The sequence below is a fragment of the Cydia fagiglandana genome, chromosome 11 (assembly GCF_963556715.1).
Source record: "Cydia fagiglandana chromosome 11, ilCydFagi1.1, whole genome shotgun sequence".
Taxonomy (NCBI): domain Eukaryota; kingdom Metazoa; phylum Arthropoda; class Insecta; order Lepidoptera; family Tortricidae; genus Cydia; species Cydia fagiglandana.
In genome coordinates this window covers 1,011,287-1,031,418 of record NC_085942.1, presented here as the reverse complement: position 1 = coordinate 1,031,418, position 20,132 = coordinate 1,011,287, and the positions used below count along the sequence as shown (strand labels likewise).

Sequence of the window (20,132 nt, the reverse complement as noted above, 5' to 3'; positions counted from 1 at the left end):
AATAGGGTCCCGTTTTACCCTTCGGGTACGGAACCCTAAAAATGGGACCCTATTACTAAGACTCCGCTGTCCGTCTATCCGTCTGTCTGTCACCAGGCTGTTACTCATTAACCGTGATAAACCTGACAATTGAAATTTTCACAGATTATGTATTTCTGTTGAGGCTATATAACAACAAATCGTCGGGTGACAAGCAAAAGTCACTAATTAACTCCATAGAAATTATTGGACAATAAATCGTGTTACAAGTGTAATAAAGGGGTGACATTGTCACTGCGTGACAAAACCCCTTAAAAAAAAAAGATTTAAAAAAAAAAAAGTGTAATAAAGTGCATTGTTACTTTAATTTTTTGATAGTACTTAGTGACTTTTGCTTGTCACCCGACGAAATACTGAAAACAAAGTAAAATAAATATTTGTGTGGGGATATTTTTTTTTGCCGTTTTTTGCGTAATGGTACGGAGCCCTCCGTGCCCGAGTCCGACTCGCACTTGACCGGTTTTTAAGCCGGTTTGCAGAAAACGAAACGAAACGCTATCATTTCCCTACATTTTATAAGGTAAAAAAAAGGAAAGGAAAAAGGGGTAAGGAAAACCCCCTTTAAGGAAACCTAAGGAAAACCTAAGTAGTGGTTTAAGGGGTAAGGAAACCTGGAGGTGGAGGAAGGGGGGTAGGGGGGAAAGGGGGTAAGGTAAGGTATGTACGGAAGTAAAGGGTAGGTAACATTAAAAAATAAATATAACAAGCAAAATGTATTTACCTTTATTCTTACATTTGTTCGTGAATAAGATGTTAATAATATAATAATGAATAATATACACCTTAATAAACGGGCAGGGATAGTGTAAAACATTATTTACATGAGTCCTTACATTACGTCCAAGTCATCACATTTATAATTTAATAAGGTGTAAAACAATAGGGACACTTGGGGCTATTTTAGATATGGAACTATTCATCCTCTAGTTATTAGTCTTATTTTATGCGTGGAATAAATAAATAAATAAATAAATATTATAGGACAATTTTACACAGATCGACCTAGTCCCACAGTAAGCTCAATAAGGCTTGTGTTGTGGGTACTAGACTACGAATAACACGAACTATGCAGTATTTTTTATTTGTTTGGATATTATGATCTGCCCGTGTTAAATTGGCCTCTATTGGTAGTACCTACCTATTTTCGCTATGGATTTTTCAATAAAATATGTAACTTTAATTAAAAAGCTAGCAAGATAAGGTACAATATCAAATAGCTCCATATCTATAGAGATCGTGCCCATCGTAGATGTAAAATTGAAGCTAAGTATGCCGTGAGCTTTTGTTAAGAGATGTGACAATATGCGCAATAGCAAATCTTAGGAATACTTATGTATTATTTAGCTGAAAATATTAAGGCCTGGGCTGATCCAACAAACCCCTCTGTTCAAGTGTACAGCCGCCATTATATATATCGGAGCGGCCAAGGTGGTCACAAATATCTGAACACGCCTCTATTGTCCAGGCGCTAGTTCAGATATCTGTGACGATCTTGGCCGCGCCGATAATCTGATGGCGGCTGTACCTACCTAATTCCAAAATAAAAGGTTGAAATAATAATGCGTGCATTTATTTATGTCCAAGCTGAACGGAAGCGCATACCTATGCTTGCTTGGTCAAAAATGAAGACAAATGACAGCCACTACTTTCAAAGCCAATCATTGGGTAGGTAGTTTACTTTGTGTACCTACTCGTTTGTTGGTGTGTTATACTATAACCGGCACTAAACCGGGTTTTATGGAGTTGATATAAATAAATTAGTTTCGAAAGGTACCTTTAATTTTCTGAAGGGCAAACCACACGGAAATATAATTTTTCATAATGGCATCTTGTATCATATAACTTGTAAAAACTTGTAAAATAAACAGCTCCTGCTATTTCAGAGCCATATTATCACACCTCTCCCTCTCACTTAAATTTTGAACCCTACTTTCAACTTATTGGCGCAACTATTTATATACGGCCCACAATTTTAAGGCCCACATTCATTCATTCACGTGTTACTGTATTTTTTAATAAACTATTGACATTATTTATGCGTTAAGCAAAGGTAGTCTTCTTTGACTAAGGGCTGGTTACACCAATCTCAATTGGCGGACTGATCTATGCCACTGAGCAGTGAACTATGAACTTTCCATACAAATTAATTTAGTGAGCGTTTAACGGTGACACACGATTTGGTGCGACCCATCCTAACTAAAGTATTAAAACAATTTGAGGTCTGATGTATTTCGTCAGTTGCAGTTTAATAGTTATTTGTTTTACAAGGGGGCAAAGTTGTTGTTTAACCGCTCGTGCTAATATTGATACCCGAGCAAGCGAAAGATTCCAAAATTGAACCACGAGCATAGCGAGTGGTTCGATAAATGGAATCTTGAGCGTTGCGAGGGTTTCAAAGCACAAGGGTTAAACAAAATTTGCCCCCGAGTGAAACACAACATTTTTCACCACACCAACCCGAAGCAAATATTAAATGTAAAATATCAAACAAAATCAAACCAAATCAAATCCAAATGAATGTTATTAAATATTTATCATCCAAAATCATCATTTAAAAGTCAATTCTACCAGCAAACATAAGAAAACAACTCAAAATTTGCATTTGATTACTTTGCCTCACATGTGGATAAAATGTAACTTTGCTATTCGTTTTTGAAGTGCAAAGTAATTTTTTCCGAGCTGGTGTGGTGAAAATATTTTTAATGTGGGTCTTAAAGTTGCTTAATAAATCATAATTATTAAAATAAAATTCTAAGGTTAGAGTTCACACGATTTTCAACCTATGGCTATAATAATAAAGGTGCACTTATATTGTACGTGACACTACATAGATGGTCACCTCTTGAAGAATATTAACGTACCGGGAAATATTGGCAATGATTTGATTTCATTTAAATATTTAATATCTTGTGGTTTATGTTTATGACATATAGAATTAAACATGAATTAAATATTTAATCTGAAAATCGTAGTTCAAGACCAAAAAAAGTAAGACAATGTTGCCACTTTACTTTTTACTAGCGCGTCTTGTGTATTTGAGTAAAAATAAGTAAATAAAAGTACTTTATTAGTTTTTCCTGTCAACGTATTATGTATTATTACCTATCTACAACAAATTATCTATCTTAAAATAAATAAATTATCTATTATTATTTATCTTAAATACTGAAGTCAAACCATCGCCAATTTTCGATTAAACAAGGTAGGTACAGTCAACAACAGAGCTATGAATACAGGCAAAGTGCCAAAATATGTATACACGACCTTAATGTACAGGCAATAAAGTACTGTATACATATTTTTGACACTTTGCCTGTATTAATAGCTCTGTTGTTGACTGTACAACGATGACTAAAATGTCACGGACAAATCAAAACTTTAGGTTTTTCATGAAATACCTAAAATGACATAGCAATACACACATTACACTTAATATTATGAAACTTATATATTGTATATATAATTAAGGCAATTTGAAATTATATTTACAATTATAAAACTAAAGATGTGATAATTTAAATTATAATAACAAATTATTGATATGCAGTAAGTAGAAACGTTTTGAGCCTTATACTTGCAATCACAGAGTATTAAATATCCAATAATTATTCGATTTATACTTGACAACTTACATTTACAATTATTATGAAAAAACTTTAACATATTGCTTATATTTTAATTGAGTGCATTTAGTGTAGGTAAGTATACATATTGTTAATGTTAAATGCAAAAAAAACACAAAATTAAATGCAGTTAATAGATGGTACCTTTAGTTTTAGGTTTAAACTTTTTTCAAATATTATAGTTATTGTTATTTTATGGATATTAACCATAGTGTTTAAAGCACTGAGCATAGTGTTTTTCAAAAGGTGTTAATACCTATATATATATTTATTTATGCTTTGATAAAATGGGTATGTTACATAGTCTGAAACCAATACAACTTATGTCACACGTATGTAATTAAATTAAATTAATTTCAATAAATAGATATACCAGGCTGCTGTACATAGATATAAGAATACATTATTTTTAATATTTCCCTGATATAATGGATGTATAGAAAGAAGTATAGGCAAACTATATTTGTGATTTTTTCAATGGCAGTGAAGGCATCTCGTGCGAAAGAATATGTACACAAGGATGTCGTAGAAGGGAGATTTAGAGCTATTCACACAAACGAGGAAAACTAAGCCACAATTTTAAGAGTTAAGTATTAGAAAATCAGTCTCAATGAACAGGCCATTAATTTCATGACTTTCATATTTATACTATTAAATATTGCAATAATCTAGCAGAAATGATGACTTACCGATAGGCCTTTAAGAACACCTTTTAGCGTTATTTTTATTTGAATATAATTATAAAATTACCGCTAGCGTTCGGTACTCTTTTATTTGGGTTTTCGTGTTTATGATAATACCTTTGCAGTAAATAGCCTACCAAGATTACCAAAGAAATTAAGATTCTAGTGGCTGAATAATGACACATTGCTGTGACTCGTATGACGTGTATATTCGTATAGTACTCAAGAAATAATTATTCAATTGATTAAATTATTCAAAATACTAGTTGGTATACTTTTCCTTGAAAACGTCCCGTTCTTACTAAAAGTTGTTAAAAGTTACATTTCGATTAAGTCAATAAACAACTTCAATATACGTCTGCTATTATAAACTGATAAAAAGAAAAACTAAGCACTACTCTTCGGTTTCAGACTGAATAGAATATAGAGAATATGTGAGTTCTAATTTAATTTTATTTTATTTATAAACTCAATTACTGGCTATAAACAATTATTTATGTACTTTGATATGACACAAGCAAGCAGTTATTGTTTTGACATATCTTGAAATCATCACACCGATTGAATTAGCCTTATTATAACAGGCAGTTATTTTCAGATATAATTATGTGAAATAGTGATGATTTGTGCTATATCAAAGGTCACTTGGCCAAAGTTGGTTTATTTATTATTCATTTGTTTTTATGCATTCGTATAGGTACTAACCAAGTAGCTTCTTTATAAGAAAATTAGTACTGAAACATAACAGTGCAGCTACTAAATAAGTTTGTATGTGTTACAACATCAACGTTTAAATATTATACATACCTAAACATTAAGATACAAATAGACAGTAAACACAAGCATTGGTTCCCCCACACAGTACGTCAGTCTTTGAACAGTCGAATCACAAAAATTATTGCTGAAACTGTATCTAACGACATTAAGCTAACTACGACTTTTGAAGATGGGCGAATAAACTTTTCTTGTTACTCTTTTCCACGGTTACGGTCTCCTGGGGTCTCTTTAAATATTTATGGTAGTTATAAGTCCTTTCCATAGTTAGTCATCTACTTAGCTTTTTAGTAAAATGTACGAGTAGTATAACATTTTATTTAACAAACTACGCGGGACAGAATACCAAAAACAAAATTATTCACCCATAGTATCGGCCTTTGCGAAACCATAATTAAATTATTTTGAATGACTATTCTTTAGATGCTGCTCTTCTTCGTTAACTTTCTTTAAAAACATTGATAATGTTGCTGGTATTTTTTTTATACTTTGAGTACCTAATCGTAAAGGTCGATACCTTTTCTTCTCTAATATTGAAAGGAAAACACAAAAACGTCTAAAATAGATACACGATGAGTATTAAGTCAATCTACTGTCATTTCATAGGCATATGGGTATAGGGTATAGGGTACACTACTGGTCTATTTAGGCTTCTAGTTTTGCGGTAATCGTATCTAGTATCAGAATTCTTACTACGAGTATATAAAACAATTTTAGGGCTAATAAATGTGACAACTCACATGAACTGAGCAAGAAGTTTTTCGGTGTTTTCATTAGCGATATTTTGTCGAGATAAAATTGTCATATCATGTGGATTGTAACAAATTATTTTAAGATTATTACTTTAGAGTTAAGGCTTACATAGTTTCTATCCAGGCCTTGCTATGATAATGGATACGCTAATCACATTTTTTTCTCGGATTTTTTGATAAAATAATTTAGAAAATGCACTACGGACTTCTTCTTACGAGCCTGTATTTCAAATGCTTAGTTTAGGTGTAGGAATCTAGACTAGCTTCAAACTGTGACTCCAATAAATATGGCTCAAACATGGGTATAATTACGGCTATACTATTTTAAGTTTTATTTCGTTCCAACTAAAACAAATGAATATTGAATAACATTTATTAGGTAACTAGACATTATTGCGTTCTCTATTCTATTGGTGCGTCTGTTAAATGTTAAAGGTACTAAATGTAGCTATATTTAAATAGACTTACCGTAATACACAATATATGTTTGAGATTACGCTTGTATATTAGTAATTGTGCATGGTATACCGTTAGTTTGGTACCTTTATTTCGTCTAAACGTGTCAAAGTATTTACATTTCTCTCGAAGTCCCCATATTTACAGTACTTATATTAAATGTATATACATAACAGCAAAAAGTGCGCAAAAACGATCTCACAAAATATGCATTTGAGCAATACGTATAATACATTTACAAAAGCATTTTACATAGTCAATAATCTAACGAACAGGAAATTATATTTAGCGGAATATTAAAAAATAAGATAAAATTAACAATACCTATATCTAAATAAGACTAACCCCTTACTAATGAATAAAAAAACACCAAGTAGGTATTAATGTCTGTATCAATCAACTACACGGATGAACATACACCCTTATAATAGGTTATTGCTATAAGACAATTATTTACAGTAAGAATCACGTATAAGTTCAAGACATCAAAAGTGGAACTAAAGAAAACGAAACCTCTACACGATGGTTATCTATATTTACTACTAACTGTTAAAATCGTCAACACTCCTGAAGAACCATTACATTATAATTATATCACATTAGATTAGAATTTTGTATACTCAAGTGTCATCAGACAGCTGTCAAAATTTTGGACATTGCCGAGTACGCAATTATTCAAACTTTCACCGTAACGCACTCTTATTGCTAAAGTAAAACTGCACTTTATTCACGTAAACACAGAGTTCATTTTCAATCGGAATTATCATGGCATGTTGCCGTGCTTAGTATCCTAGTATCTTCACTTAACAAAGATCGGTCGTATCGCCTCTGTCGGGCGATTTTAGGCCTCCCGGGTCCTAATAGAGGTGCTGATATCGCGTGTGTCGGCATTCGATTTAGGTCCTTCCGACCTTGTAATAGGGGCGAAGTTACGCTTGAAGATTCATCGCCTTCGTCATCTGATAACGCAGGGTAGCTTTCTTTCATTTTCAAGCTTCGCTCCAAACGTCGAAGGAATCTAAGCAATCAGAAAAGTCAAATTAGTATTTAGTAATTTTTAATTCAATCTGCGCTTTAAATATTACAATAAAATGGTATTAGTAATATGAGGTTACCTAATTTGGTTGCTGATGGTCCTTAGTTTATTAACTTTGACAGGTTTTCGGGAGTCCTCCGTTAAATCGAGACTTGATGAGATCTTGGATGACGTATCCTGTAATTAATATTACTGTGAGACACCAATAAAGCATTTATAGGACGTATACACTTTTTTGACATCTGTTATACTCATGCTTCAAGAATGAGATGCTTATGGTAACTAAACTAATGAAGACTATTTGCTACTAAAATAGTTTCGAATGATTGAGTAGCCATACAGTATAAGTACGAGTATCATATTGTCAAACATATTTTTACGGAGTTTATACTACATATTAAAATAACATATAGGTTGCGAATGTTACGACACGAGTAGGTATAGGTAGTAGGTATTAATGTTTTATGTATGTATGTTTATATATGTAACATGTTTGCCCTATGTGGACCTAATACTAAATAGGTTTTTATGAACAACATGATGTGATATCGAGCAATATTATACTTTGGTAGGTATGTTTGGTCATTATTCAGCTAGTCAAAGTTTCAAAACGTCTAAGAAAATTATTGACTATCATCTATTTAGTAGAGACAACGCTGAATTACTGTGAAATGTCTTATTACGGCTATTAACAAATTACATACCATTGTTGCATTGCATGTTATTGGCAACTTGCAAATTAGAAGGCACTTTTCCCTGAAGACCGCACAAATATTCATGTAATACAGTGGAACCTGGATAATTGCAATCTCAAGGGACCGGCCATTTTTTGTCAATTAACCAGGTTTTTCATTTAAGCAGGTCGCGTCAGTTAACGAGGTTTTCATTAATAGAGGTTGCGTTCTGACAAATTTCTTTTATGGAGGTGCAAATAACCATTTAAAGTAGATTTACACGCTTACGTTCTGGGTTTCTGGTCTATATATTGCTTCTGTCTATACTTGCACTTTTACACTACATTAATTACCACTTTATTTTCTTATCATTTGGGTTTAAAAAAATCCCTTGAATTGTAAAAGAAAGTTTTATTAGAATGTAAAAAGCATACCTACTTTGTTTTTTATTGATCAAAACTATTTCACCTACTACAGGCTGTGATAGATACCCAATAAATAAATTGAATTCTGGATGGAGATATAAATAAAATGATCATTGCTATTACAATATTGTTTCTGCGGTCTACAACTACATTATTTCAATTACAGAGGTAATAAGTGACTCGTTTCAATAATAGAGGTAAAAACAAGAGCAAAAATAAGGGATTTTTTTAGCACAGTGTCAATTATAGAGGTCTAGAGTTGCGATGTGGTCAATTATAGAGGCAAAATTACGAAAAGCACTAAAATCTAAATTGCAATTATAGAGGTTCCGAAATTTCAATTATAGAGGCCTTTTGGTCTCAAGGGACCGGGACCGGACTTTTGGTTGCAATTATTGAGGTTTTCCATTTATCCAGGTGCCAATTAACCAGGTTTCACTGTATCACTAAAAATTATACTCGAAAGTAAAACTGAGCTCTATAATAATTATTTTCTATCGTATTTTCACGGAAACGCTCAAGCGTGTGTTGTTATATCATCCAGTCTCGGTGCAAAAAGTACCTACTGAGGTTGATTGAAGTAGCATGACAAACACGAACGGTTCCGAGAAAACCTGATGGAAAACAATTATGTACTAAATCTGTAATTAACCTAAACTCTGACTAGTTGAATCATAGGTCCCATACAACCATTTCCAGTCGCCGTTACGACGCGGTGTAGACACATCTTGTGTCGACACCGTCTGTTTCGGTCACAATTCCAGTCGCAGAGTCGTCGCCGTGTCGACACAGTTACCAGAAATGGGGAAGGGTCGACACATGACACAAAGTGACATAAAGTGTGGTCGCCGTGTGCACACATTGTTTCGGGTTTGCGACTACTTTATGCCAAAATCATTCGTTCATTCGTTCATTTCGTTCCTGTCAAATGGAAACTGTCAGATGGAAAAATAGTTAAATAAAAATAAGTGACATTAATACGCCATCTCTAAAACGGATTACAAGACGTAAATTATATATTGTTTGCATTTATATTACAATAGGACTTAAATTATTATGGGGAATTAAACTGCTCGAGTGATTTGATAAACTAAGTGTAATATAATCAACGCGCCGCCACTTTGTTTTAGTTTAGCCGGAAATGAAATTGTTTACTTCTCAGTGCTTGTGTTCATAAATATATTATTTGATGCATTTTTAGTACTTCGATGCGTATACTATACTTAAATAACAGAAATAACGCTTTACATACTACGAAACTTGTTAATTATGATGTATAAATATGGTTTAAGGCTGAGAAATATTGCAGTCACAAAGTAGTCGCAAATGTTTCGACTTTGTGTCGACTCTGTGTAGACACATGACACGCGCTGTCAAAAGTAATAACAAAGTTACTGGATTTGCAAAATGGCTCCTTGTGTTCATTTGTTTTCAGATATTCTCAAAGTGTAAAAATGACGTGGTCAGAGATGAGACTTAATAGATTAACTGTTGTTCGACTAATTAATGGAATAAAAAAAGTTAATCCTCAAATTTTAATCACGATTAGTTTAGTCGACCTAACATAGATTGAAATTGAATTAATCTGAACATTAATCGAATAAATTATCGATTAAATCTCGGTTGGAAGTTGACAGGGGGCCATTTTTGTACGTAAAAATAATAGAAATGTCTTGCATGCAGATGGTAGCCAAACACTTTGTCATAAAAGTCGAGATGGGTGTCGATTTATAGGTTTTAGGCAGTGCCGATTTCGAAACTGATGACCATTTTGGAATCCAAAATGGCGGCCATGCACTGTGTCATAAAAGTCGTCATGGATGTCGTTTTATACGTTTTAGGGGGCCCCAATTTTGAAAATGATGACCATTTTGGAATCCAAAATGGCGGCCATGCACTATGCCATAAAAGTCGTCAGGGGTGTCGTTTTATAGGTTTTAGGAGGCGCAGATTTCAAAAATGATGACCATTTTGGATTCCAAGATGGCGGCTATGCACTATGTCATAAAAGTCGTCATGGATGTCGTTTTATAGGTTTTAGGGGGCCCCAATTTAGAAAATGATGACCATTTTGAAATCCAAAATGGCGGCCATGCACTATGTAATGAAAGTCGTCATGGGTGTCGTTTTATAGGTTTTGGGGGGCGCAGATTTAAAAAATGATGACCTTTTTGGATTCCAAAATGGTGGCCATGCACTATGTCATAAAAGTCGTCATGGGTGTCGTTTTATAGGTTTTAAGGGGCGCAGATTTCGAAAACGATGACCAATTTGGATTCCAAGATGGCGGCCATGCACTATGTCATAAAAGTCGTCATGGGTGTCGTTTTATAGGTTTTGGGGGGCGCAGATTTCGAAAACGAAAACCATTTTCGATTCCAAAATGGCGGCCATGCACTATGTCATAAAAGTCGTCATGGATGTCGTTTTATGGGTTTTAGGGGGCCCCGATTTAGAAAATGATGACCATTTTGAAATCCAAAATGGCGGCCATGCACTATGTCATAAAAGTCGTCATGGGTGTCGTTTTATAGGTTTTGGGGGGCGCAGATTTCGAAAACGATAACCATTTTCGATTCCAAAATGGCGGCCATGCACTATGTCATAAAAGTCGTCATGGATGTCGTTTTATAGGTTTTGGGGGGCGCAGATATAGAAAATGATGACCATTTTGGATTCCAAAATGGTGGCCATGCACTATGTCATAAAAGTCGTCATGGGTGTCGTTTTATAGGTTTTAGGGGGCGCAGATTTCGAAAACGATGACCATTTTGGATTCCAAAATAGCGGCCATGCACTATGTTATAAAAGTCGTCATGGATGTCGTTTTATAGGTTTTAGGGGGCCCCGCTTTCGAAAATGATGACCATTTTGGAATCCAGAATGGCGGCCATGCACTATGTCATGAAAGTTGTCATGGGTGTCGTTTTATAGGTTTTGGGGGGCGCAGATTTCGAAAAGGATGACCATTTTGGATTCCAAGATGGCGGCCATGCACTATGTCATAAAAGTCGTCATGGATGTCGTTTTGTAGGTTTTAGGGGACGCAGATTTCGAAAATGATGGCCATTTTGGAATCCAAAATGGCGGCCACGCACTATGTCATAAAAGTTGTCATGGGTGTCGTTTTATAGGTTTTAGGGGGCCCTGATTTCGAAAATGATGACCATTTTGGAATCCAAAATGGCGGCCATGCAGTATGTCATTAAAGTCGTCATGGCTGTCGTTTTATAGGTTTTAGGGAGCGCAGATTTCGAAAATAATAACTATTTTGGAATCGAAGATGGCGGCCATGCACTATGTTAAAAGTCGACATGGATGTCGTTTTGTTGGTCATGGTCATCATTTTCGAAATCTGCTCTTCCTAACACCTATAAATCAACATCTATGACGGCTTATATGACAAAGTGCACGGCAGACATCTTGGAATCCAAAATGATCATCATTTTCGAATTTTGCACTCCCTAAAACCTATAAAACGATATCCATGACGACTTTTATGACAAAGTGCACGGCACACATCTTGGATTCCAAACTGGTCATCATTTTCGAAATCGGCACTTCCTAAAACCTATAAAACGATATTCATGACGACTTTTATGACAAAATACGTAGCGGCCATCTTGGATTATAAAATGATCATCGTTTTCGAATTCTGCACTCCCTAAAACCTATAAATCGACATCCGTGACGACGCAAGTTATCTTTATTTTTCAGATCTAACAAATTGCTACAGAATACAAACGACAAAAAAAGAAGCGAGGAGGTAATGAAACAAGCAAAAATACAGATGATTCCTCGACGCAATTGGATGCTTCTTAAATTGTGTCCAGATTTTTTTGTCATAAAAGTTTTTATTTTTCACGTATTACTCTCACAAGTTCCGTGACATTTCGACCTTGTAATTTTTTAAGTAAATGTTTTTGTTTATCTGTGAGGATCTCACTAGAATAATATAATCAAGGTATGTTTATATTTGATGATTGAAATAGTAACGCAAAAAAAAAAAAATATATTTGTGTCTTATATTCCTGCCGAAGACTTATTTTTCCTTTTCCTTCTACACAAGTTTGGTCAAGTAATAAGAATTTAGGGCTCTCAATTTTATTTTGACTTCTACAACAGTAAAGCTACGAGGCCATGTTTGGTATCGTTTTCGTATAAATTCGCAGTACCAAATTTTGTTATGGTATCACATTGACACCATTCCAAAGTAAAAACATATAAACTTACTTTCTTTTAAACTCCTCTTCACGCTTAAACTGCTGAACAGTTTTAATTTAAATTTAGTACACATATATTTTGAGTCCCGAGACAGGACATAATAAGTTATCTCAAAAATCATCCTTCAAAGGTGTGAAATGAGGTGTAGAGGGAATTCAGAATTTACTTCTTGAAGTTAATACTGTTTAAGTTTAGGTTTGAAGTCATGTTTTTTTTATCATTTTTAACTAAATCAAAGATGTAGACCATCCCAAATTTAATATAAATCGGTTCAGCGGTTACTGATTTCCCGTACAAATTTCCACGCCACTTTTCACACCTTCAAAAGATGATTTTGGTTATAAGATCTATCCTATGTCCTGTTCCGGGACGCAAACTATTTCTATACCAAATTTCAACGAAATCGGTTCAGCGGTTAAGCGTCAAGAGGAGTTTAAAAAAAACCGACCAAGTGCGAGTCGGACTCGCGTATTAAGGGTTCCGTACATTAAGTCCGACTCGCGCTTGACTGCACATTTCTAATAGGTTTTCCTGTCATCTATAGGTAAAGAACTATTTTGTGTATTCAGACAGACAGACATACAGACGCACGAGTGATCCTATAAGGATTCCGTTTTTTGCTTTTGAGGTACGGAACCCTAAAAAGATTTTTTTAATTTTGTGGAATGGTGTCAATGTGATACCTTAAATGGATTCAGCAACCCAGATTTATACGAAAACGATACCATACACGGCCTAGCACCTTCACTGATGTAGATATATCAAGATAAAATTGAGAGCCCTAAATAAACTTTCAAGAGCGGATATCTCAAAAACTATTCAACATATCGAAAAAATTGACGGAATAAACTTGTAACAAATTAAATTAACTTTCATTTTGTATAAGTGGCCATGTCGCTAAGATGCATAGTTTCCGAGATATAATCGAAAAACCGGAAAATGGGACCTTCAAAGCCCCCTCTCTTCCCCCCGCTCAAGGGCTACGGCCGGGGACTTTTGATATGTTCACCTCCTAACTTGTCCAAACCAAGTTACAGAGTCAAAAATTGTGTTCCGAGCATTTCCCTCTACAACTTTTTTGAGCATTCGTTGGCTGACCTAAGTAGCTTATTGCATTTCTTTAAAAACATTTCTGTAAAAGGTTGACGGGTGTTGGGTGTTTATATGGTTTTGGTCGATTATTATCATTTGCATCGCCCATGATGACTTACTAGAATTACTTACGAGCACACGAGACACTAATAGTAGTTTGACAAACCTTGGTTTTCAAGAGGTATTTTATATTGACATTTGCTGTCACAAATTTGCTGTCAGATTTAGTCGCAAACCGCACGCAAAGTGCACACAAATGTGTCGACACCTTGTTACGGAAAAGTGTACACACGGCGACGACACTTTGTTTCGAAACAATTCTAGACACATTGTGTGGACTCTGTTACGACACATCTGACATTTAGTTACCACTTTGATGATTCTGCGACTGGAATGGTTATATGGGGTGTTAAGGGTCGGTATGATTTGTAAATAGTTCGTCAACAGACAGCTCCGCATGCAAACGCCAACGTATATGAAGGTTCTAACTTCATAGATCACCTCGGAACTACGGCATTTTTGTCTTCTGAGTGGTTTCCGCAACCTAGTCGGCTCACTTGGCTGAAAATAATATAATCACTACACACCTAGCCATTGAAACAAAGGCGAACTAAGAAATAAAATAACAATCCATTACGCGAAAAGCGCGTTTATTCAAATGTCGAAAAAAGATATTGTATAAAAAATTGGAAATTAGTAAGTTAACTATACTTACTAGAACTATAGTTATGGAACAAATTAAAAGAGCTAGTATAATTAATAAAAAGCAAGTAATATGAAAAAACACGCTCAGTTAGTAATATGGAAAATAATGCGTGTTTTTTACGTAATTTTAGAGATTGCTGTGCGAGTATTTGCTTTGGTCAGAAATATAGTGCCTAAAGTGCAAGAACAAAATTAATTATAAGTGGATAATGACATAATGATTTACTATTACGTGTACTATAGACAATTCGACATAAGTAAACACTGGGAATGTGTAAGTGTAACTATTGAATATTGTTTAACACATTGGACGTTTGTTAAAATATCCTATTTAAGTGTTATGACTGTAACATATTGTAACTGTATACTTAAGTCTTTAACACATTCATTGCCACTAATTGCTACGGGTTACGCTCGTAGCGTGTAGCCACGTCTTTGCCGTATGGAGCACGTAGTCGCTACGAACAGTGTACCCGACAGTCGGGTTCTTGGCGTTGAATGTGTTAAAAGGCATACTATGTATTAAGGGCAGTATGTTTTAAAAACGGATTTAAAAATGCATATATCTAAGCATAAATAAATTATGTTTTTAAATAGATTAATCTTATTCGATTGTCCTCTTATAATAATGTATGCTTTACCTCAAACGACGTTATAAGCTATAAGAGTGAATTGCAAAAAAAATTACGTAATTAAGCGCAGTTAAGAAGCTGTGAGTCTTAATTGATTCATTTGTGTTACGGAAATTAACTATGTAAACTGTATTGTATTTCTTGTACTTAATACGTATAACACATTACACACATTAACATATAAGTCAATAGCATGCGTTAACACATTTTCATGCATCTAACTTAAATAGAAATGGCTTAACTGTCGTAACATAATTGAATCAATTGACTTTAGGCTAATTACAGGTGCTTAACTATGTAGGTACAAATTTTTTGCAATTCACTCATAATCACATTAGCAAAGTAATGCAGATGTTACAACCTCAAATCGAGATGGAATAAGCTCAGGAGACCTATTCAAACTTTATGAATTGTTTTAATTTGACATATCTTAGCGTATCTTGCTCGAACCAATAATATTATATCGTCAGGTGACGACCAAAACCTACTAATTACAACTACAAATTCATAGCCATAATGAACCGCAGTGATTTATTATTATTTTTTGCAATTAGGGAGTTTTGGACGTCACCTAAAGCGAATGGTGTCAACATGTTAAAAATTTTGAAATCAGATTCAGAATAGGCCTCCTGATTGAGACAAAAATTATTTGTTTACCTGCATATCCAAATCAGGCGGCAACCTCAGTTCCCTCGCGGAGGCCACAGAGGCCACCGAGGCCGCGGACACCGAGTCCTCAGAGGACGAGGAGGAAGGGGGAGCCGGGGCCTGCGAGCGCGAGCGCCGGCGCCCGGACTTTCGGCCTCGGCTCCCGTCGCGAGGCCCAGGCACCTGGGGTATTCCCATTGTAATTAGACTAGTTAGAATTGATCTTTTGTGGTGGCACATAAGACATACTTAACTAAGTATCTTAGTGTTAGAAGAATTAAAATAGGCTATGAAATTTGATACTATTTGTCTATTTTTTTATGTAAATTTTAATAGAGTGTCATTTGAGATAGCTGTCACAACAAGTATTTTCGGCGAATTATAAAACCCTTAAAAAATTCAATCGATTTCGTCCTACGTCCGTCGGACTGAGAAAATTCGCAAACTATAAAAAAAGAGAAAATAAATGGTTTATTTACCTCTAAAAGATTATGCATGGAATGCGGCATATGAGGCAGTGCTGACTTGGTCGTTCCCGTCGCTTCATGCGACACAGTCCTCGTCGTTCTTCTGTCTCGTTTCCTCCCAGACTTCTTCTGTGTGTTTGTACCTCCTTTACAGCTTGTCCCTTTCACACACTCTGAACTTGGAAAGTCGTAGAGTCCATCAGAATCGGTAAAAGGTAATTGTCTCCCGTAGAACTGTGGTGAGAAGCGACCCAAGCTTGCCTTGTCGCTTAAGGGTGATTCGCTTCGGGAACTTACAGGGCTTAAAGGTCTGGTAAGATCAGTGAGTAATGTTGGTGGTCGTAGACTCGCTTTCTCATCTAGCCCTCTTTCAACGCTCAAGCATTTGACGATGGAGCATTTAGTCACGCCACTGGGAGAACATAATGTTTGAGGCACGTCTAATTCTTTCAAAACCACTAGGGTCTCCATTTCTTTAGCGCTGGACGGTACATCGTCTACCCTTTCATCTGTTCCTATGCCTTCGTCATTAGATTCTAGCAAAGGATCATCTGAGAGCGTCTCTGAGTCGGATCGTCCTCGTCTCCGTTCCTTGGAGTCATCATTTGATGATGCTGGACTCGAATTAGTTTTCATTAACGGCCGTCTTCTTTGAAAACAGGACGGTCCCCCACCTGAGCCAGGATCTTCCATTTCGGACGGGCATAAAGGATTACTTGAGCTACATCTCGATGGTCCTGGGCTGGCCATGGAGCTGTAGCCTGATGAGGAAAGATTGGACTCTGACGGCGCTCGTTCTCCTCTCGCTGACATGGAGAATGGGCTTAGATAACACATGTTCATTGTTGGAGGTGGTGGTCTTGGTGATAAAGGTTCATCTGATTCTTCGCTGGCGTTGTAAGTGACCGTTATCAAAGGAGGAGGTTGGAACTCTAGATGGGGAGGTGTTCTCTTGGGAGGTGGGGAGCCTGGGGATGGTCGTTCGATGGTTAAGACTGGGACTCGGAGGGATGGTGGTGCAGGGGATGGCGAGGACATTTCCCGCTCTGAGTCTTGGCTGTGGGTGAAGCTGGGGCTGGGTGAGTCTGTCACGTGGGTGGAGGGGGTGGGGGTATCACAGCTGAATGCTGGCTGACGGAGCTGTAGAAATAAAACAAATTTTAATAAATTATTCGAGGAACTATTATTCAGTTACGTCAAGAAAATAACATGTGAATAACGACTTCGTTAACAAAAGATTCTGCTCGATATAAAATACATGTATGTGACATCCAGTCGCAATTTGTTTTATATATCGGAACTGATAAATTTTATATTAAGCATTAGCATATAGGTATGTATAGATTAGTAGAAAACTAGAACTCATTTAATGTTGATTACAGTGTTGGTTATATAGTTAGGTATTGCAATTGAAAGCAGGGACCGTTACCGGTATTCTGACTACAGGTTATTATTGAGGTATAACCGGTGTAATTTGAATTTGGGTATTTATATCACTTAAGCTCCGAATAGAGGTATTCGAATACCGGTATTCAATAGTGTTATCGGTTTAGCCAATTGACAACAAATACCACTATTTGATAGTTTACTCCTAAAGCTATTACCGGTAATAAGTAAGTCCCAATACCGGTTGTAGTAGTACCACGATTCGTTCCTTCGCTACTCGTCAAGGACATTGTCCGGCCCGCTTGTAAAGTTGTAAATACTTAAGATTCGGATCTTAGAATGCCCGTTTTCATGTTGCTGGTGAAATTAGCTGTTAGGTGATGATTTTGATGGATAAATATTTAATAGCGTTCATTTGATTCTTTTAATTGTTTTTTTATTGTTGATTTAATTGTATTTTATTATGTATGTAGTTTATAATCTCAAAGATATGAGCGCCGATTAGACGTGCGCGCCGCCGCCGCCGCCGGTAGTTTAAAATTCGCGCCGAATATTTTTTTATAAGACAGTATTATGCAGCGTTAAAATATGTAATAGGTTATAGTCCGATAAGAAATAGTTGAAAATTATTGCGGGCGCCACTTCCTACGAGTACGTAACTCTCACATTATTGACGTAAAATACTTACTTAAAAATGGCAATAATTACGTACTTACGGAATTTTTCTGGTTATATAATTGAATTTCTACTATTTTATGTCGCACCAACACCATACTAAGTCATTATTTGTCGTATTACAACGTAATGAACCAAATAGATAAAAAAATATTATTACGGATTTTTTTTCCTGTGCGTTCATCAAGACATCAAGAGACAGACCCGATTTCATTTAAGAAATTTCTTACGAAAATATTGATAAAATTACATGCATTATTGTATACCATTGTTCAGATGTTGCTGCATCCTACGATACCCCGCTAAGTTTGATTTAATGTTAATAAAATGACGCCAATGACTGGTAAAATTTTACCACCTACGAGCTATAAACTTTTTGGAAAAATATAAAAATAATAGGTTTTACTTTAGTTTATAAGTTGACATTATCAGTAAGTGTATTTATAATTAAAATGCAATTATTCTATATTAATTAAAAAAAAACATGATATTGACAAAAAAAAACCTCATGCATATAAAGTAGGTAGTGTATATTCGGCAACGTCCAAAATACTAGACGTCTTTTCATTATGCGGCGTATCTTTTTATTTACACCGAACCTGGCAACATCCAACATATTTGTCATACCTATGTTTTTTTCGAAACTATTATAAATAGATTTTTTTCATGATTTTTCTACAATAAACAACCACATACCTAATAAGATAATAACACCAAAAAAATGATACTAACACAGTTTTTAAGATTTTTTTTCCCTTGTCGATTTAAGGGTTAAGCATGACTTTTCATTATACGTCTTAATATTGAAAAGTTGAAAAATTCCACGCCGCCGCCGTGGATTTTTAGGTGGCGCGCCGTTGCCCAATTATTTTCGACCGGCGCGCACGTCTAGCGCCGCCCGATAGGCATTTAGCCGGCGACGGTTCGCCGGTCAAAATTGGTTGGCGGTGGCGGCGAATCGGCGGCGTAGCCTTGAAAACTTGGTTTATGCGAAGATAATTCAAACCTTTTAATTTCAAGGATTATTTATTGAATTATGGTAGGAAAAAAGTTTTTCATGCCATGAACTGTAGATAAGCAGCACAATGAACATCTTTATATTGTGAGGTTACTGTTAATTGAATCTATCACTAATTCACTACACCTTATAAAACAAAGTCCCTCGCCGCGTCTGTCTGTAACTATATGAATGTATGTTCACGATGAACTCAAAACCTACTCAACTGATTTTCATGCGGATTTCAGCTATCAATAGAAAGATTTTTGAGGAAGCTTTAGTTTAGGTGTACAATTTGTTAAGGTTTTGTGTTATCCGTGCGAAGTCAGTGCGGGTAGCTATAGTCAAATATAATAGTTATTTAGGGTTATGTACGTATCGCCAGGAGAGGTGAATGATTACACACACTGCTCGCACAGAGTACCTACTAATCGCAAAAATAGTATGAATGAATCAATGAGTGAATGCGACTTAAACGTACGATATTAAAAGCCTATAAAAAAAACCTTCAAGAAACTTTTTTACAGTTAATATCAACTTGATATTGGTACGAAATACGGAACCCTAAAAAGAATATTAATTTCAAAATCTCACTGTCATTACATGATTTTGTTGTTGTGTGCGTGACTTCAACTATCGTGCTCATACCTTTACATGCAATTGTTGAGGATATGTTCTGGAATAGACGTAGTAGGTTAGGCTCCATATCACCTATTTCTTATTCATTGACATTGCCTGGCCACCGAATCGCTAACTACTGCCACATGTTTAGCTTAAGCATAGACAAGAGAAAGCATGCAGTCTAATATACAGGGTGAAATTTAAATCACTGGCCATATTCATT

The 20,132-nt window shown here is 35.5% G+C and overlaps 1 protein-coding gene across 1 annotated transcript in view; it reads right to left on the bottom strand.

Moving 5' to 3' along the window:
- Positions 1-739: 739 nt before the first annotated feature.
- LOC134668746 (uncharacterized) overlaps positions 740-20,132 on the bottom strand; it is a 30,420-nt gene continuing 11,027 nt past the window's right edge. The window contains exons 5-9 of the mRNA XM_063526195.1: positions 16,243-17,370; positions 15,773-15,946; positions 14,268-14,339; positions 7,443-7,540; positions 740-7,345 (exon numbers count right to left, since the gene is read on the bottom strand). Coding sequence (XP_063382265.1) covers positions 7,078-7,345; positions 7,443-7,540; positions 14,268-14,339; positions 15,773-15,946; positions 16,243-17,370 — 1,740 coding nt within the window. The 3' untranslated portion in view covers positions 740-7,077. The remainder of the gene's footprint in view (positions 7,346-7,442; positions 7,541-14,267; positions 14,340-15,772; positions 15,947-16,242; positions 17,371-20,132) is intronic.